The 24,397-nt window shown below is 44.4% G+C and overlaps 8 protein-coding genes across 8 annotated transcripts; 6 read left to right on the plus strand and 2 right to left on the minus strand.

Moving 5' to 3' along the window:
* Positions 1 to 2,443, plus strand: LAJ45_05542 (uncharacterized protein; the record flags this gene model as incomplete). The annotated part of the gene is made up of 4 exons (XM_046115113.1): positions 1 to 552; positions 618 to 1,014; positions 1,333 to 1,600; positions 1,654 to 2,443. The coding sequence occupies 4 exons, from the start codon at positions 1 to 3 to the stop codon at positions 2,441 to 2,443; spliced, it is 2,007 nt and encodes a 668-aa protein (XP_045971635.1).
* A 2,173-nt stretch (positions 2,444 to 4,616) lies between these two features.
* Positions 4,617 to 10,516, plus strand: LAJ45_05543 (uncharacterized protein; the record flags this gene model as incomplete). The annotated part of the gene is made up of 7 exons (XM_046115114.1): positions 4,617 to 5,802; positions 5,858 to 7,577; positions 7,644 to 8,332; positions 8,402 to 9,664; positions 9,722 to 9,934; positions 9,994 to 10,102; positions 10,168 to 10,516. 7 exons carry the CDS (start codon positions 4,617 to 4,619, stop codon positions 10,514 to 10,516), a joined length of 5,529 nt encoding a protein of 1,842 aa, XP_045971636.1.
* Positions 10,517 to 11,286: 770 nt separating this feature from the next.
* On the plus strand, positions 11,287 to 12,420 carry LAJ45_05544 (uncharacterized protein; the record flags this gene model as incomplete). The annotated part of the gene is made up of 5 exons (XM_046115115.1): positions 11,287 to 11,305; positions 11,358 to 11,611; positions 11,702 to 11,976; positions 12,039 to 12,167; positions 12,219 to 12,420. The coding sequence occupies 5 exons, from the start codon at positions 11,287 to 11,289 to the stop codon at positions 12,418 to 12,420; spliced, it is 879 nt and encodes a 292-aa protein (XP_045971637.1).
* Positions 12,421 to 13,286: 866 nt separating this feature from the next.
* Positions 13,287 to 14,825, plus strand: LAJ45_05545 (uncharacterized protein; the record flags this gene model as incomplete). The annotated part of the gene is made up of 3 exons (XM_046115116.1): positions 13,287 to 13,578; positions 13,631 to 14,132; positions 14,219 to 14,825. The coding sequence occupies 3 exons, from the start codon at positions 13,287 to 13,289 to the stop codon at positions 14,823 to 14,825; spliced, it is 1,401 nt and encodes a 466-aa protein (XP_045971638.1).
* Positions 14,826 to 15,897: 1,072 nt separating this feature from the next.
* LAJ45_05546 (uncharacterized protein) lies at positions 15,898 to 17,903 on the minus strand (the record flags this gene model as incomplete). Its single annotated transcript, XM_046115117.1, has 5 exons — positions 15,898 to 16,281; positions 16,363 to 17,168; positions 17,233 to 17,414; positions 17,473 to 17,744; positions 17,796 to 17,903. The coding sequence occupies 5 exons, from the start codon at positions 17,901 to 17,903 to the stop codon at positions 15,898 to 15,900; spliced, it is 1,752 nt and encodes a 583-aa protein (XP_045971639.1).
* A 1,283-nt stretch (positions 17,904 to 19,186) lies between these two features.
* LAJ45_05547 (uncharacterized protein) lies at positions 19,187 to 19,690 on the plus strand (the record flags this gene model as incomplete). The annotated part of the gene is made up of 3 exons (XM_046115118.1): positions 19,187 to 19,189; positions 19,373 to 19,435; positions 19,508 to 19,690. The coding sequence occupies 3 exons, from the start codon at positions 19,187 to 19,189 to the stop codon at positions 19,688 to 19,690; spliced, it is 249 nt and encodes an 82-aa protein (XP_045971640.1).
* A 571-nt stretch (positions 19,691 to 20,261) lies between these two features.
* On the plus strand, positions 20,262 to 20,868 carry LAJ45_05548 (uncharacterized protein; the record flags this gene model as incomplete). The annotated part of the gene is made up of 4 exons (XM_046115119.1): positions 20,262 to 20,407; positions 20,484 to 20,511; positions 20,693 to 20,774; positions 20,843 to 20,868. 4 exons carry the CDS (start codon positions 20,262 to 20,264, stop codon positions 20,866 to 20,868), a joined length of 282 nt encoding a protein of 93 aa, XP_045971641.1.
* A 769-nt stretch (positions 20,869 to 21,637) lies between these two features.
* On the minus strand, positions 21,638 to 23,382 carry LAJ45_05549 (uncharacterized protein; the record flags this gene model as incomplete). Its single annotated transcript, XM_046115120.1, has 3 exons — positions 21,638 to 21,668; positions 21,731 to 22,559; positions 22,620 to 23,382. The coding sequence occupies 3 exons, from the start codon at positions 23,380 to 23,382 to the stop codon at positions 21,638 to 21,640; spliced, it is 1,623 nt and encodes a 540-aa protein (XP_045971642.1).
* Positions 23,383 to 24,397: the final 1,015 nt, after the last annotated feature.

Below are 24,397 nucleotides of genomic sequence, written 5' to 3' on the forward strand. Positions count from 1 at the left end.
ATGAAGTTTTATTATAACGGTAGACTTACCACGGCTGTGTTTACCATTTTCTGGACTGCAACTTCTGCGCATGCAGCACCAACAATAACATTACCACTCTCTGCATTCACCTCTTCGGTCGAATCTGACAAGGCCGCAATCTACTACCCAAATACGTCGAATTCCACTCCGATTGTTCTCGGAAATGACGGATCACCGGCTGGTGGCTTTCATACGTGGAGTTTTCCCTCTGATTCAAGTCCGTCTCAGATGACCGAGCTAAATTTCAAATATACTGGAAGAACAAAATTAGTCGAATTTGTATACAATCTCGGTGGTAAAGATGTGATCGTGACTTTGAGTCAGTCTGATTCATTACTGCGGTTTTTTGACTCAGTATCAGTCAGCGAATTACCAGTCATGGGAGGGAGGAAAAAGATCTGGGGAGATTTTTCTAGCTGGTGTTTCTGGAAATCGGCAGAGGGGCACCAATATTTTTATCTTTTTGGAAAGAAAATCGTGTCTTTGTTTTTGATCAGGGAGGGGCAAAAGTCCGGGATTGAGGTTTTAGAGGTTTGGGTGTCCAGGTATGCAATAAATAAATACACAAGAGCGCTGATTGTCGGAAACCCATATAGATTCAATCATTCCCCGTCCCGATTGAAGCAAAGACTTGTATAGTTTCCTACAAGACGTCCTTTGTGTATTTTGGGGGTGATAGCGGGATCCTATATACCTTTCCGGCGCTCGAGTCCATAACGATCCCAGAAAATATAGCTGAGCTAGGGAAAGCCCCTGATGAAATTAATGGCCTGGCGATATATTCTGGCAATCTTTCCAACGATTATCTGCTTGTCGCTCTCAAAGAGTCCCTCAATATATACTCCGCATCGAATTTCACTCTCTTAGGAAGTGCTACATTCTCAGACGAACTTGAGCTAGGCGATATTGCATTATATCAACCAGCATTCGGTACAGCTTATCCAGATGGAATACTCGCATTCACTGCCGAAACGGACACGGGAAAAGCGTTTCGTATGAGTTCAATCAGTGAATTGTTCACTAGCCTTTCTTTGAAGCCAAACAAATCCTTTGAACCAAGGAAGGAAACCTGCAAGTATTGTACACCTGTCACAACCCTGAGTACTTGTCCTCAGGCACAGAATTGTTTCCTACATGGTTTTTGTACAAGTCTTACCACTTGCGACTGTTTCAACGGATTCAATGGAACTTCATGTGAGTCTATAACATGCCCAAACTCCTGTTCTTCACATGGAACATGTGTTTCTGGGGGGGGTTGTTCATGTATCGAACCTTGGGGTGGACCCGATTGTTCGTTCCTACTTGTCCAAGCAAAATATGAGACAGATCCAAATGGCAGTGATGGTGATGATCCGGCAATCTGGATTGCCCCTGGGAACAGCACGGAAAATTCCAGAATCATCACAACGACCAAGAGTGAACTTGGCGCTGGGTTTGGTGTTTTTGATTTGACGGGAAAGAAATTGCAGACTATGGCTGCAGAAGAGCCAAATAACGTCGATGTCATTTATGACTTCCCTGTAGGAAACAGGACGGCCGACCTGGTTTTCGCTGCCTGTCGAGGTGACAACACCCTCTGGTAAGCGCATCCAACTTTCCATCTCCATAATACCCTTCTAATTGAATTTCTAGTCTCTGCGAAATCACATCTTCCGGTGAATTAATATCCATCCCTGGAGGTACCCAACCCACTACGGTCGAGGACTTTGATGTCTACGGTTCGTGCGTCTACCGTTCATATATCTCTGGAAAACAGTATCTCTTCGTTAATTCAAAGACCTCCGAATACCTTCAATTTGAATTAACCTCCACGGTTGATGGTACTCTCAATACTACACTGGTTCGAACTTTCATGGGTGGAAATGGCGGACAAGTTGAAGGATGCGTTGCCGATGATGAGAATGGTTTTTTGATACTCGGCGAAGAGCCCTATGGCCTTTGGCGGTACGACGCAGAACCAAACGGTACAGATGAAGGATATCTCATCGACCATGTCAATACTGGAGGGAACTTGATTGCTGATGTTGAAGGTGTGACTCTGATATACGGGGAAACATCAACTGATGGCTACATTTTCGTTTCCTGCCAGGGGGTTAGTGCATATAACGTATATCAACGTGCACACCCGAACGAGTATGTGATGACTTTCTCAATTATCGCCGGTTCAGTGGATGGGGTCACCAACACAGATGGAATAACAGCAGTTGGCACATCACTGGGAAGCATCTTCCCAAGGGGGTTGATTGTGGTTCATGATGATGTGAATGAGGAATCCAACGGAACGGCCAGCAGCGAAGCAGCGTTTAAGCTAGTGGATCTAGGGGATGTGTTGGATGCTGGTGTGACAAAACACATGGGGCTTTTAGGATCTGTAAATCAAGGATGGAACCCAAGGGACAGATTATCAAAACATAACACTTAAGCCCCAATTAATAAGGCCTAGGATGCTGAATATAATAAAAAGTACATCCTACTGTATATAGCAAGCTGCCAGCTGATCACCGGAATCTACATGTATGTAGACCCCTGATTCGACCCTCAAATTGTAAAGTTATCACCTTTATCAGTTGGATATCTATAGCAGCTATTCACCAATGAATTAAACAAAAAAAAAAAGCTATTCACCAAGGGAATTAAGGAAAACGAGTGACCATTTATGATTCAGAACCAAAATGACGGCTATGCTAGCTGTAAATATTGAATTAACTACTATCTTCTTTCCATTCGGGCAGTTTTGCTTTGATTTGTGGCTTTGTTTAACTGGATACAAAACGTACATGTCTGCAGTATTGAATTTAAAGGAGAAAAAGGTTTATATGGCCGTCTTGAAGATACGCGCGCGCGTCATATCAAACAGCTGCACCAATTACAACCACACAAACCGAACTGCGAAAATATAAGGTTTTCGGGACGAAGCTATAAAAAAAAGTGCAAATAAATAGGTCTTAGGGCCCAAAGGGCTCGAATTAATTCCCCACATGTTTCAAAAGTCTTAGACATGGCAAAATGAGACACTGCTGTATCGATAGTTAATTATGGAAAATTTAGGTGCCCACTCTACATGTATGTATATGTACTATAGAGTAAGCACCTACTCGTACTCGTAGAGTAGAGTATGTAATCTCAGTCCTTAAATCGGTGCTCTACGGCCTTTTAAGTACTCAGTAGCTAGTAAGCCTAGATCCCTATTTCCGTAGTACTGTGGGGTTAGAACCATCTCAAGTAGTGTTACCGAGATCTTAGCAAGCTGGTCAGCTAGTTCGGGGTTTAGATAATGGACATGATGCAATTGCGCAAACCGCGAGAAGGTGCCTCGAGAGAACAAATATCATGTACATAACTAGTGGAGCTCATCTCTGGGTAAAAGTCTTCAGGTTATAAATTAGTAACTCAGGTAGCCTTGAGCAGTGGTATGTAAAATACACACATGTCATATTCGTATTGAGTACATGTAAGTACATCATAGAATGTACCTATTTCACTGTAAATGTATGCTACTTACGCGTATAATTATGAAGCCTCTAACAGTATGTTGTAGAGTATCGGGTCGTACAGGTACGTGCCTAGAAACACTATAGGCGTTGAATACCACTACAACCACTAAAGATCGTATTGTGTAGTTTAAACGGGAATCGCCAATGTCATTTTGTTGTGCTTTAGGCCTGGGTAGGCAGCGGAGCGGTTGGTGCCGGAGTGCATGCGGTTGGCCCTACACCTGATAAGCACACCGAATTGAAAACCCTCGATTTTTGCCGACCTGTCAGAGGGAAGCTCGGTCCTCATGGGTACATGTAGCCAGTGCTCTTTACTCTGCTCTACTACATGTACCTACCAGTGCCACCATCCTTGTAATGGGGTCTTAGACAGCCCACTGCTGCTGTTCGTCAAACTGCTGTTCTATGTATGGATGTGCACGCATACAGAAGTCATTCGCCCTAGAGTAGAGTACGTGCATCATATCCCCCCCGCTATCAGTTGAGCACCGAAGTACTCATTCTCATCCGTATCTTGTATCCCCATAACAACCATACCTCGTATTTATTTCCTTCTGCTGCATCGCTACAACAGCGGTGCTTTCGGGAATTCTGTTCTCTTGTAGCTGTGCTCCCCCGGTGGTGAGTTAGGAAGATGTAAGTGTTTCCGTCTCAATCCACCCCCACCCCTTTGTTCTTCCATCTGGGACAAAACGTCCAACGAGAGAGCTTCCGCGTAGTTGGCCGGTTGAACCCCTCATTCGGATTATCCGCTCTTATTGTGGCTCCTCCAAACCCCCGCTAAATCTTTCTTAAAGACAAGAAAATAATCCAAATTAAAAATCATTGAAGAGAGGGCGCAAGAAATATAAAGACTATCGGCTTTGAAAGATCTCCGCAGGACCATTGAACTCGTTCCACACGCGCTCCTCCACGACATCATCCTGGCCTACCTGGTCCGCATGGAGGCTGCTTTGAACGTCAGGGCACGTTGAATTTGTTCTTGTCTGGTATACCCCATGCTTGCACTTTCCATTCAATGGTGCCATTGCACCCAAACTTGCTCCCTACTGTGCCAAATAAACCCCGACTTCCTGCTGACCCCAGTCAGATTAAATCACAATGGCCACCCCACCGAAACACTCTTCACCCTCAGATGGGCGGAAGTCGCCCAGTAACCGAAAGGTCCCTCATGCCCTGACAACAACCTTCTTCGCAAAGTCAAAAAAATCTGGAGAGGCGAGAAGTCCTACATTCCCATCACCTACGATTCAGATGAGAGGCTATAGCAACAGACAAGGTGGTGGTGAAGATGTGGAAAGCAGCGAGATGAGATCAGAGCCTATCGGTATCCCACAATCTCCAAGCGTCGCATCAAACCGGCCAAAGAAGCTCGCGCCTAATACATTTAACTCTCATTACCGGACAATTTCGCGATCTATGAATGATTTGGGGAACATCTTCTCACGCGGCCGATCTCCTCCAAATCGAGAACCTTCTCCACGGCGTGCTGGTGGTGGACCATTGAATACGCTTCCAGAAGGAAGACGGAAGGACAAGCCTGACTCTCCTAGATTAAGGACTATAGAAAGTAGAAGTGTTCCCTCGATATCAGTAATGCAACACGGGGAATATGTCTCCCGAGAATCGATTGTGAAGGAAGGTTGGGTGAATATGATAGATTCAAATTCAGTCAAGAAAGGTCCCTTGCGCGAGGCGTGGAAGCTCCAGCACATTATTATCACTGGCGGGTATCTCATGCTCTACAAACCATCATCTAGTCTACAGATAAGATCTTTCGATATCAGTGCAGCTCCATCAAGTCCACCGAGGCCTCAAAGTGCCCCTGCCACAGCTGCAGCCTCGTTTAATGTCTCGACTCTCCGGCACAAAAGCACCAGCAGGCATCCAGAACTAGTCCTTGGTGCAGATGGTGCAATTCTAGGTGGAACAGTTGAAGCCCTTTGCCATGAACTGATGTTTACGGATAACGAGAATGACCAGTTTGTCCAAGGCGCAACTCGAACTTTAGCTGGTTGGACAAGCCCGGAAACTGCTCTGTCGATTTTTATAGAACTTACAACCTTGAGAGACTTGTCGGCTAGGGTTGCATGGGTTCTTACTTTGTTCATTGAGTCCGCTCCCGGAATGCTACTAGAACCTGGTTGCTACAACTCTGCACGGCTTTTACTTGAGAAAGGAATAACTCCACATAACCCTAACCTTGCAAAAGACCTGAGGGCTGGGATAGAGGCTAGGGCCAGTCGTTTACAAGAAGAATTAAGCGCTCCTGCTGACCCAATGAAAGGTGATTGCCCCCGCATATTGCATATATTGAATTTAACTTGCTGATGTTATGATAGAGCCCTCAACGCCTAGCTCCACTGATATATTCAGTACACTATCAACATCACTCCCCACGGAAGAATTTATGCGACTAAATCCTGAAACCTTTGCCACTCAAGTCCATCTTTTTCACCTCAAGTACCTTCAAGCGTGGAACCCAGAAAATGATCTCTCACTGCTTCTCGCGTCACCTCACCTACCTCCGCCCACACACAGAAACCCTTTAATATTCACATCAACTAATATACATTTCCTTGGTGAGCGAGTACTTAGCCATGTATTATCTGGAGATTCAACGGCCAATTCAGTCGATCGACGTGCTTCTATCTTGTCCCAATGGCTCAAGGTCGGAAGTCTGCTACGGAAAAAGGCCGATATGGTTGGATACTTGGCTATAGTTATGGCAGTATTGTCTCCCCCCATTCTTCGGTTGCGTGAGACATGGAGTTTACTCGATAATTCCTTAATTGAAGACATAGAGAATGGTGCAAAACTTATGAGGATCTTGGAGAGACGACGCCTTGAAGAAAGTGATAGCTACGATCATGGCCGCGTACTAGTTCCAGATTTATCGGAAGAGGGATTGTTCTTGTCGGAGGTTGTGCCGTATTTTGGAGACTTATGTCACTGCATGGATGAAGCATATGCGAGCCGTGTTCGGAATGTCGACTATCCTAAATTTATTCAAGGAATGGAAGCCATTTTCAATTCATTAGAGAAATGGAGAGAAGAATGGGTTGACGCTGGTTTGGGCCTCGATCGTGTGGAGAAGAAGACACCTCGGGAGGTCGAGCAGATACAAAAATGTCTTTTTACTTTGAATCTCAACAACAAAACCCCCCCTTCTACAAACTCTACAACTTTTTTCGATATGTCTTTGGCATGCGAACCCTCCTCAACTGGGATGTATCTCCATTCGCATTATCACCAGCGCCTTCCTCTTAGTACCGGCGCCCATGTGCCTCTCGTCTTCACGGATGTTCTTCCCAGCTTCTCTTTATTTGATAGAGAAGATACCTTAGCAATTTCAGGCTCCCTTCACAAAAAGACACCAAGCTCTGGGTTAGCATCACCAAGTTACGGCCCTGGGGTACAGTCCCAGCAGCAATCCGGGCCTTCTCAATCCAATCAGAACCTGAGACCACCAACCTCCTCAGGTCAACAAATTATTAGGCGCACACGATCTTTCCCGCCGTCAAATGACACATCACAAACAACTGGATATGATGACCTGGACTATACAACACGAGAGAGGACTGCAGGGCTACACGGTGGGGATAATGCAATGTTACGTGCAATTCGAGATGTTGCTGGAGTGGGCCAACAATTGTTTTATTCAAAAGATGGTGAATTGGTGTTGAAATCGATTACTGAGGATGCATATTCGTCAAGGCCTTCAAGCGTCATTGAAACTACTAACAAAAGAGTGAGTGGTTCATCTAGAAGAATATCAGCACAGGTTTACAGTAACAGTACGTCACCTCGTATATCGGCCCATGGAGATATAAGCGTACCACAAACGCCTGTTCGTGACGGTTTTGAACTCGAAAGCTTCATGCCTGTGGTGTCTAAAGGAGGGACCCTGGAAAGATTAGTGGACATTCTGGTCTTAGGTGTGGAAGATTTTAGTAAACGGATGAACGCTTCTGAGAGCAATTCACCGCCGCCAGAAAGGCCACCTCTATTAAAAATGAACATGGATGTTTTTACAATAACTTTCTTTGCCACGTTTCGGAGGTAAGGCCCCTTTCCCTTCCGCTTTGCGACGTATATTCTCGCCTTGATCGTACTAATCAAAAGCAGTTACTGTTCGCCCATAGTCCTTATTGATTATTTAAAGAAGCGTCTTCTCGGGTCAAAATCAGCTGCAACCTTATCTAACGACGAGAGTGATGATGTCGTGTTTCCAGATTGGACTGGCCCGGATAATGTCAGTGATGAGCGTATAGATTGGAACCTTGTCGCAAGGATTCATATCGGGATTCTGGAGGCGATGAACATCTGGATATCTGAATTCTATATAGATTTTCATTCTGACCAAACTCTGGGGGATTCCTTTGTCTCCTTCCTAAGCATTGCTTCGAAGGAGTTATCAAACTGGAGAGATCTTGGGCCTGAACATGGCTATCTTCAAAGACAAGCCGATCAGATAAATGACCTTTGGTATGATATCCGGGCCAAGTTTGCAAAACTCAGTTTTACGCCTCTGCGGTACCCAATCCAACCAACACCACCTCAAACACCGGAAGAGCTAGAAATCCGTCACACGAATGATATTTCTGTAATCGAGGATTTTGTGGAAAAGCTTGAGCGAAAGGTCCGCGACTTGTTTCGTATGGTTAAACTGGTCGATTGGATGGTGGCCTTTGAGATTTTTGAAACACAGAGCTCTGAGCCTCTTGGATTCTTCGCCTCAAAAGCTTCGACTATGTCACACGATGATGATGAAGTTCTCCAAGATATCTTTTCCCTATTAAGCAGCATACGCCAGGGTAACTCGTCGATTCCAGTATTAGACACTCTCCCGAAGTCTCTAAAAGAATTATGTGGATTGCGGACAGATATAATGAACTGGGTTCTTGCACAGATTGTGGATCCTGGACTTAACGCCGAACGGCGAGCTCACCGGATATCTACACTTCTGAAATGCTTGGCAATATCGCGAAAACGTATGTCTGGGATGGACTTGATTGAAGACTATCAGTCTGGGGCAACCCGTCAACATGTGCCTTCTTTCGTTGCTGGTGCCATAGCGGCCGCGCTTGTTCGTCCAGAGAGTAGGTGTTTTAGTTATGCCTGGCTAATGGCTGTGCGAATGGCTTTCGCACCAACCCAACAGGTTGACTCCTTAGAGGCTGTCATTCCGAAGGAGATCAAAGGAGCGCAATGTACACAACCTATGACTCCCTGCGCTGGGTGGATTATGGAGCGTCTGTTGGAAATTGTTTGTTACGTACCCAACATGGTCGTGGAAAACAATCGCCTCATCAACTTCGACAAACGCCGCTATGTTTATAATTTTATTCATAATTTCACCAATATCAGTTCTCAATCGCCGCTTCAAGAAAACTTTCCCTCGCAACTAACACCTATTTCGCTCCCAGCTCCGCGTGGCTTTGATATGCGGGCTATCAAGGAATATTCCAACAGGGAAAACGCGCCGATCAAGAATACTCGTACAAAGATTTTCTGGCGACTTCTACACCATGAGCAGGAGAAAGTTAGGCGTGATGCAAAACAAAAAGATGCCATTGAAAGGTTACAACGGCAGCAGCAGAGGGCGGAACATCGCCGCCAACCTACAGCAATCAAAATTGATCCTGCTGATAAACGGAGTGGAAGGCGACTTGGTGTAAACTCTATATTCAAAGCTGTGCGGCCCATATCGATGGCTTTTACGGGTGGATGGACGCCACCTCAATCTTCTGCACGAATAGTGGCCCCTGGAGATCTACCTACGCTAAAAGGCGTTGAACATGGTAAAAAGCCTTCTTCGACGATAGACCTTACAACTGTGGCATCTGTGTCCTGCCCTAAGACCACCCGTGATCATTATATGTGGAGAGTTAGAACCGACCATGGTATCTCATACCTGTTTCAAGCCGTTTCAGAGAAAGAGTTGGAAGAATGGTTGAAAACGATTGAAGTTATCCGTGGAATTGCCACGAGTGATGGTGGAGAGTCCGTCGATGGCCTTACTATGACATCCCAAAACCGTACCCCTCAACCAGTCTTTGGAGTCTCCTTAGAAGATCTCTGCAGACGTGACAATGTCAAAGTGCCGGTTGTAGTTGAAATGCTATTAGGGGAAATTGAATTGCGAGGTAATTACACCAGGATTTTCCAAGCCCTCTTTGTAAATAAAAGCTAACCTTTCATAGGAATCAATGAGGTTGGGATTTATCGTGTACCAGGTTCACTTTCGAGCATAAACGCATTGAAATTAGCCCTCGATTCTGGAGAATATGTTCAAATGGATGACGATCGTTGGTATGACATAAATGCCATCGCCGGGGCCTTTAAAATGTTTATGCGTGAGCTTCCAGATCGAGCCTTGGGGGCCGAAGCCCTTGAACAGCTTAAAAATGTCACTGGTAGGCACAGCTACAGACTTCTCAATACTGCTACTTATTCGGTATCCTAACCTAAATAGTCAACATCACAAATGAGGATGAAAGAGCAGCAGCCTATCGAGAAGTGATGGTTCGTTTACCTCCTTGCAATTATCACTTCCTTCGCCGTGTCTATGTGCATTTCAACAGGTACACACACTTTCTCTTTTATTTATATACTATAATTTCCTAACGAATCGACTTCATACACATAGAATTGCTAGCAACGCTACTATTAATAAGATGCACGCCGTGAATCTCGCTATTGTCTTTGGGATGGGCCTTTCTCCTAGCAACCCAAATATGCCCTTAGGAGTTTCACCGGATCTTGGGCTGTATCAAACAATGGTTAAGATCTGGATTACGCACACCGACCTGATATTTCCTGAGGTTGAAGATGACGATGATCATGAATCAGTATCAGCAACACAGGCCGAATCGTTGGATATGCATTCCTCCGAGCCCTCATCCCCTGCACTAGAGCACACTTCCACAAATTCTCCAAGGATGAGCATGGACGATAAACGGCCAGAATTAAAGACCCTGGAGGGGTTAGTAATCTGAACGGAAATAATAGGGCCCTATTCACTATATTTTCTTTTCAAAAAAAGTTTTGGGGGGTTTTTGATTTTATCTCTAGAGCACTATGGCCGGTTCTCTATATATCATTTGTCAACAAGCGGGGAGATGATGGTTATTTGGCGCATTAAGGCATGGTTATCTCGCTTCTTTACTCGTCGAGATGATCGGTGAGGTTAATTTTCTTTGTTAATTCTTGCGAGAAACTCTCTTCTTCCGGGACATATTCACGGTGTGCTGGATTCAATTATTGAATATCCCATTATTATTTCCCATTTCAGAGTGTAGCCTACCAGTACCTAGCAGTAAGATCGAAATTATCGACTAATCCAGTTCATTTATCAGTACAATCGATTATAAAGTACATGTAGATACACATACTATGTAGAGCGCATCCCTATGTAGCTCCTGTCCACAAATAGTATTTGGGCGCTTGGACGTTATTTCTGCGCTCTATTTTGATTATTAGCCGCGCTTTCAATGGGTGTGTGAGGGCGATCGAAACGCTCTGTGACATTTGGTCAAGTATACGCGCTTATCCAAACAACCCCAAAGCAACACAAAAGCCAAAGACCGATCGAGCAACCGACCCACCCATTCTCCTGTCAACCCTCCTCTCTCTCTCTCTCTTCCTTACATTCGCTTACTCGTTATTACATCAATCACGAAGCTTACCCTTTCTTTCTTTCACCACCACAACAGCTCCATCCCTTCCACAGCAGCATTCAACGCCCTGCTGCCTTCTTTCTTTCAGTATGCCTAAGGAACATAAACGTAGGATCTCGCGATTTCTCTAGCACCTATTATAGCTAACATCTATGGCCAGCCAAATCTCCTGTCGGCCCCACCCCTACTCTTCCAAACTCTGTCGAACAATCATACCGTCAAAAATGTATCGAACTAAAGAAAAGAATCAATGAAATCGAGTCGTCGAACGACATCTTGGTCGTACGTATTCAAAGAGCAAGACGCGGGATTCAGCGGATGAGGCTCGAACGAGCATTTTTGCTTCAGCAACTCGAGCATCGTACGGATCCCCGAGTAGAGGATTCCGACGGTAGTCCAAGCCCGCCTCCTACGGTATAAACGCCTTAAAACATGTTACTATGTTGAAATGTTGGGAAAACGGAAAATACATACATTCCCATGCTAACTTCCATTGAATTATAGCCCAAAGAAAAACCGCTCCGTATCAAACGCGCCCGGAAGGATCCCCCTCCTCTGGATTCTCCAATGCGACAGGTTTCTCCATCTCCAGGACCTTCGAGGGACGACGGGGAGGGATACAACTTCGTTATCTCCACTACATTCAATCAAACCCACCCGGGTGAGACCGACTCTCCGGGTCCTGGCACCATGACTACTCTACCTGTTGCTGTCCCAAAGACGGGGAAAGGCTCTCGGAGCAAAGGTGGGCCAAAAAGACCACCAAATGCTTACATGATGTAAGTTTCGTATAAAACAGTGTATTCCTGCCAAAGCACAACTTTCGCTAACGAGATGCAAGCTTCTGTGAAAAGGAGCGAGACGCAGTCCGTGAACGCGAGTCCAAAAAAGAAGGATTCGACATGCACAAGGCTTTAGCTCAGGCATGGCGCGATCTAAAGGCAGACGGCCAGAAACCATATTTTAACGAGTACGAAAAAAATCGCGAAAAATACCTGGAGAAAGTTAATGACCTTAAAAGCGATGCCGAGAGGGCTACCATGAGTGGTAATGGGGGTGCTGGGAAACGAGCATTGAGAGCGCTCTCTGCGGCTTCTTCTATTGTACCTGCTTCTAATTATGATGCACCACTAAGTCCTGCTCCAGGGAGCACGAACGATGAACAAGATGAACCTCCACAGCAACCTGGAGGTGGAGGGGGCTTCACTGCGGTTAATAGGTGATCATTAGCTGCATTACGTTCGTCAATTTTATAGTAGTAATTTGTAGTGCATCATACTACGGAGCGGTTTTGTTTCGTCACCTTTTTGTTCTTCTTATTCTTCGTCTTTAACATATTCGTGCTTGTTTTGGTTGTCTCCGATTTGAAAAACTAGACCGGGCCAAACGTTCGTCGGGTTAACAAGCTCTAGCTGGTGGAGCGTTACTCGTCATGTATGTATTGTACCAAGTGAAAATCACATGATACCTTTCCAATGGTTCATGCCTCTATATAATAGGTCTCCTCCAATACCCCCGATGATCAGCCCAAGTGCGTGTTGCCTTCCCCAAGTTGTTTCCTTGGTTAAGGATCAAATAATGCTATAACGTATGGTTCCCCCAGTCTTAAAGGTACATGAGAAAAACGCCAAGTCTCGAATAACTTTTCAACCACGATTGATATTAAAAATCTGGAAAGACAAACTCTTCTTCATCATGGTATCCAGCTTTTCTCTTTCCAGATTTTTAATATCAATCGTGGTTGAAAAGTTATTCGAGACTTGGCGTTTTCTCATGTTACCTTTAAGACTGGGGGAACCATACATGAATTGAACCAACATTCCTGTGGTTACTTGTATAGTTTTATAATTAGCTAGATACAAATGCATTTATATGGTTTAAGTAAATAGCACATGTACTAGTACTCTACTGTATGCTTGGGTTTTAACTATGGTTATGATACATGTAACTGCTAATACTCTAGTAAACTGTAACCAGATCACATGACAGCTCAAGAGCTCACACGTTGATGACCGGGTAATTGAGTGACGTACCTACAGCTTCCCCTCCCCCAGCTCAAGGAGTTATTATCTCCTCTACCACAACAAAGATGTCCCTCGATACTCCTAAATACCTTGTGGAGCTGTTCTCTAACATCAGAGGACGTTCTATCGCTTGGGATGCTCATGTGAGGGCTGGTCTCATTACCGAATCGGATGTCAAGAAGATAAAGGCCATCGATAAAGTCTCAAAGGAGAAGCAAGTCAGCGTTGTTGAGAAAGATGTGGACGGTTATGCCTCACTTGTTCTAGGGCCACAAGGTGGATTGAAAAAGGCAACTGATGGCAAAAGAGTCGATGTCGTGACGTATATGTTAGTCTTGCTGGGAGACTTGTTAGAGAGTGTGTTTACCTTTATTCACTAGGGTCGAGCTTCTGCTGACTTCTAGACCAGGCGTTCCTGCGTTTACGGAATCCCTTTTGGCACTCCCTTCGCCTTTTTCTCACCTGTTATCGCTCCTATCACACACCGATGAAGCTGTACCTCTTCTCAGTTCTTCGGTTCTCACCGCAATGCTTACAGCATCCTTGAAATCCTCTTCCAAACCCACCTCTGATACCGAAGCTGCTCTCCCTCAACTATATCGCTATCTCGCGGGCTTGACTAAATCCCCAGATGTTCATCTTCAAGATATAGCTATCCAGTCATATGTTTCCCTTCTGAGAAGTTCATATGCTAGAATTACCTTCTGGGAACTCAAAGAGGAGACAGTTGCACCGATTGTAAGAATCTTAGAGAGTGCTGGAAGTCAAAACGGAAATTCGAGTGATAGAGGAAGTGTTTTGGGCAACCCTGCAACCGCACAAGGCGGTGTTGCTTTGCAGTTATTATATCATGTTTTACTCGTGATCTGGGAGTTAACATTTGAAGAGGTGGTTGCGGAGGAGATCAACGCGTGTGTCGCACCTTCTACAATGAGGAATAAAAACCTCCGTTTGCCATCGTGAGAACCATAGCTAATTGATAAAACGATATTTACAGTAAGTACGACATTATTCCACCCATAACAGACATCCTCAGATCGGCCTTCAAAGAAAAGATAACGCGTTTATGTCTTGCAACCCTGTCTAATCTCGCTACAAAATCGCCTTCGTTAAACCTTCCCCCACTTCTTCTTTCAAATGTCCTTCCACACTTGCAGACAATCTCAACACGATTTACGTCCTCCTCAGACCCAGATCTCACAGCCGACCTCTCAACCCTGATAGACTCCTTAGAAAATTTCCAGTCCTCACAAACAACCCTTTCTTCGTACCGTCTCGAAATTTTGTCTGGTCATCTTCGCTGGTCGCCTCCGCACCGTAATGAAGGTTTTTGGAAGAAGCACAGTCGGGAAATTCTCGAAGATTCCGAACTTGTGAAGGCGCTCGCGAGAGTTTTAAGCACCAGCCAAGATAAAACAGTCCTTGCTGTTGCTGCAAACGATGTCGGTGCTCTTGTAAGAGAGGTTTCAGGGGGTAGGAAGAAATGGGAAGAGCTTGGCGTCAAGAGCAGGGTTATGGAGCTGATGGGAGATAGCGATGCTGAGGTGAGGTATGAAGCGTTGAAAGCAGTGCAAGGGTTCCTGGCGAATGCTTTTAGCGGTTAAGTTTTCTTGAAGTTTAGAAATATAAACTACAAGCGAATTCATGCTAGCGGTGGCTTTTACTTTTTTTTTTAGAGATGTCTTTTTCTCGATTTGCTCTTGGGAATTTCCGTTACTTTTGTTACTATACGTGCTTTCTGTGCATATTATATCATTATAGTTCGAATCATCCCTAGCATTATTTTATCACATGTTTATACATAATTGAAAAAGACATCGTCATAGATAATCACTCGATTATGTGTCAGGCCTAGCGCATGGCATCGCATCCATGTTGACCAAGTTGTCAAATGCGGTTCTAACTAAACCCATACAAAAACATCCGAATTAGTGTATTTGCTAATGTAATGGCCATTACTGCATAATCATAATGGAATTTGGATTTATTTACGAGTGATATTACATGATTTAACTACCGAGTGCCTTATTAGAAAAGAATGCATGTCACGAAGTTAAAATTTTCGCTATAAACTGGAAAACCCATTTTTGCCTACCTCTTGCTGGCGATCTGTCGCCTGAATCTCTATAGTATGGGCAAAAGAACCTAGTCTCGATAAACTCAGACCTTGAGCGGGTTCCCCAATAAGTGGCCAATTAATACCCGGGTGATCCGAAATTAGTTAAATTTCAAATTGGGGTACATACAGCTCCCTGGCTTATAAACCCTACATCGACCTGCCCCGGAATTAATCCTCTACTGCCTGCAGTCTGGCGCAAGACTACATGCTACCCTCAAACATAAAATTCAATAGGAACTTTGTTATTCCCATAGTGTTAAGCGAAAGGGAAAAAAGGAAGAAAGTGCTAGTACGTGCTAAAACTGTAAATGAACATTTCAACTAACATTTCAACTAACATTTCAACTAACAAAGCGCGGATATCACGTTATAAAACATAAAAAAGTCCTCGTACACTCTCCTGGCCTAAACTAACCTACCCGACCAAACATTATCCCAAGCATCCCTAGAAACCTATGCAATTTGTGCCGTCGCTAGAAGTAACTGCAAAAAGACAAAAAAAAACCCCCATTCATCCATAACAGAGTCCCATCCTGAAATGTGAGTAAACATCCAAACTAAACATCTTCCCTAGATCCCCTTCCGTTTATACCATAGGTGGTAGACCTTCCAGATTGACCTCTAATATTTTCCCAATCAGCACCTCGAGAACTTTCCCTGAGTAAGCTCTCCTCCTCGTCAATTTCGTCATCTTCATCATCCGACATATTGCGAAGGCGGGGTGTCTTAATAAGCCCGATTAAGAGAGTGGTAGTGTAAACCCCAATGAATGCAAACTGTCCCCAGAAAGCGAACGCGCCAAAGAAGGGAAAATTCAATGTCACACGGTTAATAAAAGTGGAAACAACAGTTGGCGTACAGATGTATTGCGGGGCAGATTCTGAGCAGAACACGATGAGCTCTGGGTTTTGACTGCAGTCAAGAAACAGATCACCAGTTAACTGTAACGTTTAATGTTAGCCGTTTTCGAAAAAAGAGGAAAGAAGAGGATTATTCGGTAGGAAAATCTGGAGAATTATTACAGTGTTGTTGCAAAACTTCTGGCCTCCATAATGAGCGTACTGCGGGGCTATGATCATTGTAATGGCGTAATTGATTGCCAAAACCATGAGCGTTAAGATAACGGTAGCTAGGAGCATTCCTTGAGGTTTCGTGTGTCCAGTTTGAATTTTGAACAACGATACCCACAAGAATCTGATACCAACGAATGCTGCCCCAACAACACTGCCAACAAAAAGAAGTAATACCAACAACAGAGCTAATACATAATCTGCTGGGAAAAAGTTGCTGGCAGTCACAAACAACCAGTTGATGGGGTTAAATAAATTGATCTTGGCCAAAATGTACCCACAGCGATTTCCACAGACAGAGTTCTTGGACTTGTCCACAGACGTTAACAGCATTGAAGTAACAACCGAGAGTGAAACGACTAGGACGAAAATGCCGAAGATAATCTCGAGGGGCCTCCCAAGTGCTTTCAGCTTTCCCAAGAATCTACGACCCTTTCTGCCACCTTCTTCAGCGATCCTCTCCCGACGCACTAAAGTTCTTTCTTCCCTTTGTAGACTTTCCATTTCACGTCTATCTTTAGATGTAAAATTAGCAGTAGTACTGCCTCCATACTTTGCTTCAATCATTCTTTGTCTCTCGCGGTTGAAAATGAGATCCTCGTGGACTGATGCGGAGCTAGAGGCGGTTGATGCTCCAGGAATGGATTTTATATAGACCATAGGAGTGAGCGCCAGGCCGGGGGCAGTATAGCAAACGTAAGGGAGTATTCCAACACAGAGAAGAGCGCCAACAATAAAAGTCAAAATGCGCTCCCCATCTTTTGAGTTTTTTTCTCCATCAGCATACAAAAAAACAGAACCAAATAATGGGATTTCACTTACTGTTGGCCAAAAGAAGTTTCTTGAAATAATCAAGGTCCCAGTGTCCTTTAGTATCATTTGCGACAGGAATAAAAAGACCCACGGTCATTAAGATAAAAATAAACGCAACAAAACAAAGGCTATACTTGAGCGCGCCTTTTATCCTTTGCCAAGCACTTGTATCAACATCCCACTCCTCGTACCTAAGTTCACGCTAATAAGCTAATTAATTCTGCGAGGAAAGATATAGAAAGACTGTACCAAAAATAGGCGAACGGAATGATAAGTAGACACATAGCTGCATCGAGTGAATAAAGGCTGTAGTAAACTATCTTCAATTGTTGTACAATCCTGGCTACAGTTTCAACATCTGCCCATTCTTTCTTGAGGCCCGTGGCATTATTCGTAGTTATTGAAACAAGCGCGATATCAACCGGAAGTAGACAAACAGTTGCGAGAAGCGATGATAGGGCGAGAACACAGACAATAGTTACGAATGCGTCGCGGTCATGGCGGTCCTGGAAGATTCTAACCTGATTCGAGAATTAGCAATAAATTTCATAACAAGGCAAGAGAAAGCTAACAAATACTGCGGCAGATATGACAAGAAGTGATAAGACGACACCGGCGCTTGCCCAGATAACAGGTATTTGGACAGATAATGTCCCTAGTTGTGGTAATAAGGTATCCATTGTCATGAAAAGATCAAGAGGGAGGGAAAGCACAGCTTATGAAAGACGTCCCCAGCTGGAGAACGAAGGAGGTTGTTAAAGCTGTTAGGAATGAGAAGCTAAGCGAGTTGTATGACGTTGCAATGCCAGCCAGTTGTCGCCGCGTCACTAAAGTCTGGAGTAGTGTCGCGGAACGCGTGATCAGCGGTATTGGCATTGCTTTTTGTCATCTCGTTATATCGGATTCTGGTATCGCGAAAACGAGATACACATGAATCATTATATAAATATTGCTCGAACCATATTTGCATAAGGCAATACAGCTACATACTTCCTGTGTGTACTTATACAATACAGTAAAGCCTATAAAATTTTGTATCCCTGTAACCAGCTTTTGTTGTCACTTCAGACGGTGGGGATTTGCCTGTAGTAAGGATGGAGGGTAGGATGGAGGACTTCCAGGAAAGCTTTTATTGCAGAAACTTCGAAGAATTGGACGTGATAGGATCGGCCTGTAACTTCTTCTATCCCCTTTGCGTACCTGTATACATGTATTTGCTCTACCGACAGACACCAGACAAGATCATTTACACTTAATGTCATTGAACAAGTCTTTATGCTTCTGACAGATACGCCAGCACGCCCCTTATGTTATTCTATCAACTATCGAAACATAGTTTTCCTCGGTGTTAAGTTATCGGTGAATCTTAGCTCTCATGAACTGGCATACGCGTATTATTATCCACAGTCGAGTGAGGAAAGATGTTTGGGTGCCTGATCTGCTGAATGAACCAGAATCCCGAACGATCCATCCGGTCTCCTGGTTTTAGATATAAGCATCCAGTTTCAAATATTTACATGAGATTTATGCCTGCTCAACCGTAGCCATTGTTTAAAATCCGGCCCTGGAAAAGCCCATTGTTTCTCAATTCTGTTGATGTAAATAGGTTGTTAGATATGTAGGTACATACATGTATCGTTGGTAGACTTAACGACAGGCTTAGCAACCCTAACCCTGCACTATAATCAATGAAATGATTAAAAAACATGCACATGCTTTTTCGGCCATTCCTCTTGGTTACCCTGCTTTCGATAAAATTTGAATGTTAGCAGTCACGGGTAAACCCTAATGCGCACGCAATTCTGAAACCCGCCACTCAGATCTTGGCAATTCTCCCCAGAAGGTCCTGCAACTGACCCTATCGCCAAATAACCGATCAGCCCAGCGTTCAAACAACCTCCACGCCGAACTAAGATATTCACGCAAGAAGTCAACATCAAAAGAACACCGATAAATCGTCAAAATGGTACGTTTGCTCCTTTTACCATTTTCTGGGGCTCGACGATATTGGGATTTGCCATGCGTTAGGAGTTGGCGGACATAGGCCCGGGCCAAAGCGGCAATTTCCCTTCCAGATGTCACCGAGCTCTGGATGAAATATCCTCCTTCGCGGTAATTTGAAGCTAATTGGAATTATTGTATCGTATAGGTTCTCGCTGAAGATCTCCTTAACCCTGCTCCCGCCGCCGAGGCCAGGAAGCACAAGCTTAAGGTACTTTCCCTACATCTTATCAACTTTATCATCGGATTCCGAAATCTAATGGGTTTTTTTCCAATTTAACAGACCTTGGTCCCTGCCCCGCGCTCCTTCTTCATGGATGTTAAGTGCCCTGGATGCTTTAACATCACCACTGTCTTCTCGCACGCCCAGACAGTCGTCATCTGCGGTTCTTGCGCCACCGTTCTCTGCCAGCCTACCGGTGGTAAGGCTCGCCTTACCGAGGGTTGCTCTTTCAGGAGGAAGTAGAACGATAATATGTCCAAAGTTTAAAAAAATAAAAATTTGGGGAAAAAATAAATTTCTTTGTTCATCTGGGGAAGGAGCAGGGTATTGGGCTGTGGTTCCGGAGGAAAGGGGTTGGAATCATCAAAATTTTCAACTCGGTTTTTTTTGTTCTTACAATTTATTCACCTTTTCTTTTGCTTTGAACCGGCACAGTGCGGATACGAACCTTCTCTTTTTTTTTGAATATGGATTGGATCCCACCTTGGAGAGATATGAGCGAGGAGTTTGGAGATCTTGATTTATGATATCCAAATGTTATAGCCACGAACCATAACGCCAGTCTTCCCAAACTCTAATGGCCGAGAGTGTTCTCACTAGTGTATATACTTTAGACATTATTTCCGTCAATAGCAGGTTGCATATCCTGGAATGAATGCACGCGATTAGCAGGCTTGGATTATCGATTTTGGTGATATCAATACAAATATCATGACTTGCTGTCAATGGCCTCAAAGAACAAAAAAACCTCCCGCATTCAAGCTTACGCTATGTACATGTATGTAGCTTCCGCTGGTTGCATAACACTATTATTATGCCTGATTCTACTATTTGCCACTTGGCCCTAGTTTTACATTCCATTCAACTATCATCCCGAGATCCCCGGAACCCTGGTAACCTTACCACCTATTTCAATATAATAGACATCAATTCTCTTTCGAAAATTACCATTGTACAGCGGTAGGTAATAAGTGATGGAACAGAGCAATACTTGTTTTGGTAAAACGCTACTAACATTTGGTGTTTGTACCCTCAGGGCGTTCCATCACTTATTACCTGTCGCTGTACTTCATAGGCTGGGTCTTCACAGATTTTCGTTCCGATAATTATGGTGCTAATCACATTCGGCTCAAGACCACTGTAATACTCATCAATCACCGAGCATAGTTCCAGGACCTTAGCAGAGGGATAGCTTGATAGAAGGAAATACCAGAATGCACAAAGTTAAGAGTTCTGAAACCATAGCCGAGAAACTATCTAGGTCTTTATGAAGATCGTGCAGTAATAGACTTGTATGTGAGATGTACTGAGGACAATTGCAAAATTCGTGAGTAGGCCATAGCTACGATTACTTCCCTGTATATTTTAACGCGATAGAACTTACGCATTGTACAGAATTATTAAAATGTCCAGGGCATTGATAACCCCAAGTTCCGGGGGAATGAGGGGGGAACCGCACGCTCGCGGGCACCAAAAAACAAATGGATTTCTCCGTATTGTCAAAATTTAGTTCCGAAATAATAAGCCGGGGGTGTTACTGGCTTCAAATTTATCAAAATTAAATGTTATCCACAAAATAGTTCTCAATATTAACGTACTATAGCGCTGACGTTTTATCGTCAAAAGAGGATAAGAAGGCTCAAATTTTAGAACCCATTATAGGCTGCGCTTTGAGTCCTTTCTTACTTTAGGTTATGTATACAGTTATCACATGCTCCTTTCAAAACAATACAGGTGCATACAGAGTCAAGGAGGTGTATGTATAGATGAATTTATGTATATAGTCGCTATAAAAGAAGTTGTTGGAGTTGATCTTTCGTATACTAATATTTTAGAATTTCCTCCAAAGAGTAAAATGGTGGCCTATTGAAAGAAACAATTAAGTTTCATTCATAGGAGCTGTCAGCTTGAATTGAAAGAGCGGAGCAAGTAACCAAAAAACTGACGATTCCGCTATTCTATAGTTAATTTATACTGTTCTGGTAGTTTAGACCATCTTTTGAGTTAGTTTCAGTAGGTGGGTGGTTGGATAGCCAAGATTCGAATAGAGTCACTGGAAATCACTCGCTATTGCCAGGTTTTTTTTCTTCTTCCTTTTATCTCGAAAAAAATAAGATAGTTGTTGGGGAGATTAGAATAAACAGTATCCGGAACAGTTTAGTACGCGGGTACTTTAGGTATAAGAAGCTTCTACACCAGTGGTCCCCCCAAGAACATAGACCTGATTTCGCCAACACGTTAGAGCTATCTTTCAACAAAAATAGATAGGGGTGAGAAGCATACTTTTTGATATCTTTGACCCAAGCTTTATTGGTGTTTTTATCCACCAAAATAACAGCTTGTCCTCTCCGGCCCATCCTTCCAGTTCTTCCTAACCGATGAATGAAGTCTATTGTGCTGAATGGAACATCGTAAAGAACAACGTTCTTTACGGTCTTTGTATCTATTCCTCTGCTTGAAATATCCGTAGTTACTAGCACTGACATTCTGTCTTTCGCTTGAACCTCGGGACCAACAGCTGTTTTAGGGCCCGTAAAGTATTCTAGAACCGAAGCTTCTTTGCGGTTTGACGTGTCTCTCTCTAAACTAATGGCATCAAATCCCTTTGATTGGAGATAAGACGTCAATGTTGCTGTTGATTCCCGTTCGTTGACAAACACGATGACCTTCTTGATGAATCCCACTTCACTTTCGTCCTTGGAGATTTTGTGAAGTGTATCTGCACATGCAAGGGGCTTATTGCCTTTGTACGGCTCGGCATCAGCATCTACAATAGATAGCTGAACACGCCGAGGAATTGCATGGAGATGTGGAGTAACAAGTCGCGTCATTTCGGGATAGAGTTTGCGGAGACTTCGATCGAGAGACTTCGGGATAGTTGCGGAACAAAGAACAAGACGTTTTAGATTCTCGGCTCTTGTTATAATTGCAGAAGTCAAAGGAGAAAAAGTACGATCATAGAGAGAATCTGCCTCATCGACGATAATATGACTGCATTTCGATAGAATTCTAGGGTCGTCTTCAGCTAGGCTGGATAGAAGGTGTGGGGTAGAAACAAGAATATCAACCGGTCCCGAGAATAGTCGTCTTCTAATGACAACACCAGAGAAGTCTCGAGATATTAGAGCGGAACGTAATTTGACGACATGTGACATGGATTTGATAACCCCACCAACTTGGTTAACCAATTCTGAAGTGGGAACAAGTATGACAACTTGGGGTTTGCCATTGTTTTCTCTATTTTCCACGATTGGCCCTTCAAGCTCGAATAATGCATCCGGTTTTTTCCGTTGCTCTTGAAGCAGCTTTTTCCCCCTCCCCTCCTCCTCCTCCTCCTCCTCCTTCTTCAGAATCTCCTCCTCACGCTTCAGGAAATCCATCACAGGAATAATATATGACAAAGTCTTCCCTGAGCCAGTCTCGGCTGCAATGAGGAACGATTCAAATCGACTTTGGGATACGGCCTTTTGCCTAGCCTTTAGACCCATGCCTGTCAGGGCCGGAATGACAAGTCTCTGAACGGCAGTGGGTTGAATAGTCGCCAAATCGCCTAAAGCCTCTTTAGAAATGGCCTCTTTGACGCAATCTAGTAATTCGAAGTCATCAAATGAGCTCCAAGGCTCGATAGTTGATCCAACATTTGTTCTTTGGGTCCATGAAACTGGAGACAGGGACTGTGCCATTTTCATGTGTTTGAAATTAGGTTTGGATTTTCGAGTTCGGTCTTGTACCTGCGCTTGTGTCTGTTGTCGGTCACCCAAGGTATTCGAGTCAGGTCGTTTTCCAGGTCGCCTATCACGAAGAGATCCAGGGCGCGGGGGTGGAAGGTTTGCCTCTCGGAGATTTAACCCGCCGGCGCTCGGTTTTTGCTTCCTGTTGGCAACACGAGTAGAAAGTACCAAGCGAGAAGGGCGGTCTCTTTTACCGCCGGCCATACCTCGTGAAAGAAATTGGGGGGATGTTAGCCTAGTCGGAAAGGCTGGGTAACCTAAGCGGTGTAGACATCGTAGGCATGCTATTGTTTTTATTGACTGTACTCGGAACATTATAGCGATGCTTGTGGAGGGGTAAAGAAGGAGAACGATGCCTGACGTCTCAGGATGGAGGGGGAAGAATGAAAGGAAAAAAAAAATTATGTGAATGAGACTATGAGCAGGAGCTAGTTACCCGAGGGGAATTTATGATTGGCTAAAGTCAACACGAAAAAAAGGAAAGACCAATTAGGCCAATCAATCCACCAAGACAAGTACCATGCCCCATGCTTGCGCAGTGATTCTCACGCATGCAAATTTATCGGCGCCGGGATGAACACAGCTGGGAGGGCGTGCAGGGAGAAAGCAAGTGCTGAGGGTGCCTAGAGTGGTGTAAGTGCTGTCGATCCGTCCACCGCGGTGATTGGTTGTCGCAGCAACGTCGGTCCCCCCTCTCGCCTCCGCTGTTTGTTTTCACACCGACACCGCACCTCCGACTACGTTCCATGTGTACACAGTGTATAATGTACACACAGTCTGGCATAGCTCCACAGCAACTCGCAGGTACCGCACTCGCCTTCTGCCTACCCATCTCTGTCCCCCTCTTCCCATTCACGCATCTTGTTCCACATCTTGCATGATTTGGGCGCTCGAGTAGAGTAAACAGCATCCAACTGCACGACACACTCGCATTCCCTCTGTTGTGATCTCCCTGCTCCACCCTTATTGTATCCACTAAGGTTCCGTCACTTACATATCCCTCCGTCACCTACATACCACCCATACCTCCATCCTCTTCCATCCATCCACCCTCCGTCCATCCACCCATCGTCCATCCATTACTCACTCTTCTATCATTTCACTCCCACTCCCACTTCCACTCTCACTCCCTCCCATCACTCCCATTCTCATTCCCATTCCCACTCTCTGACTCTCGCTCACCCACGCCCCTCTCTATTCTCACTGATACTCTTTATTT

This window comes from Morchella importuna, assembly GCF_003444635.1.
Source record: "Morchella importuna strain M04M26 chromosome Unknown Morimp01GS015, whole genome shotgun sequence".
NCBI lineage: Eukaryota > Fungi > Ascomycota > Pezizomycetes > Pezizales > Morchellaceae > Morchella > Morchella importuna.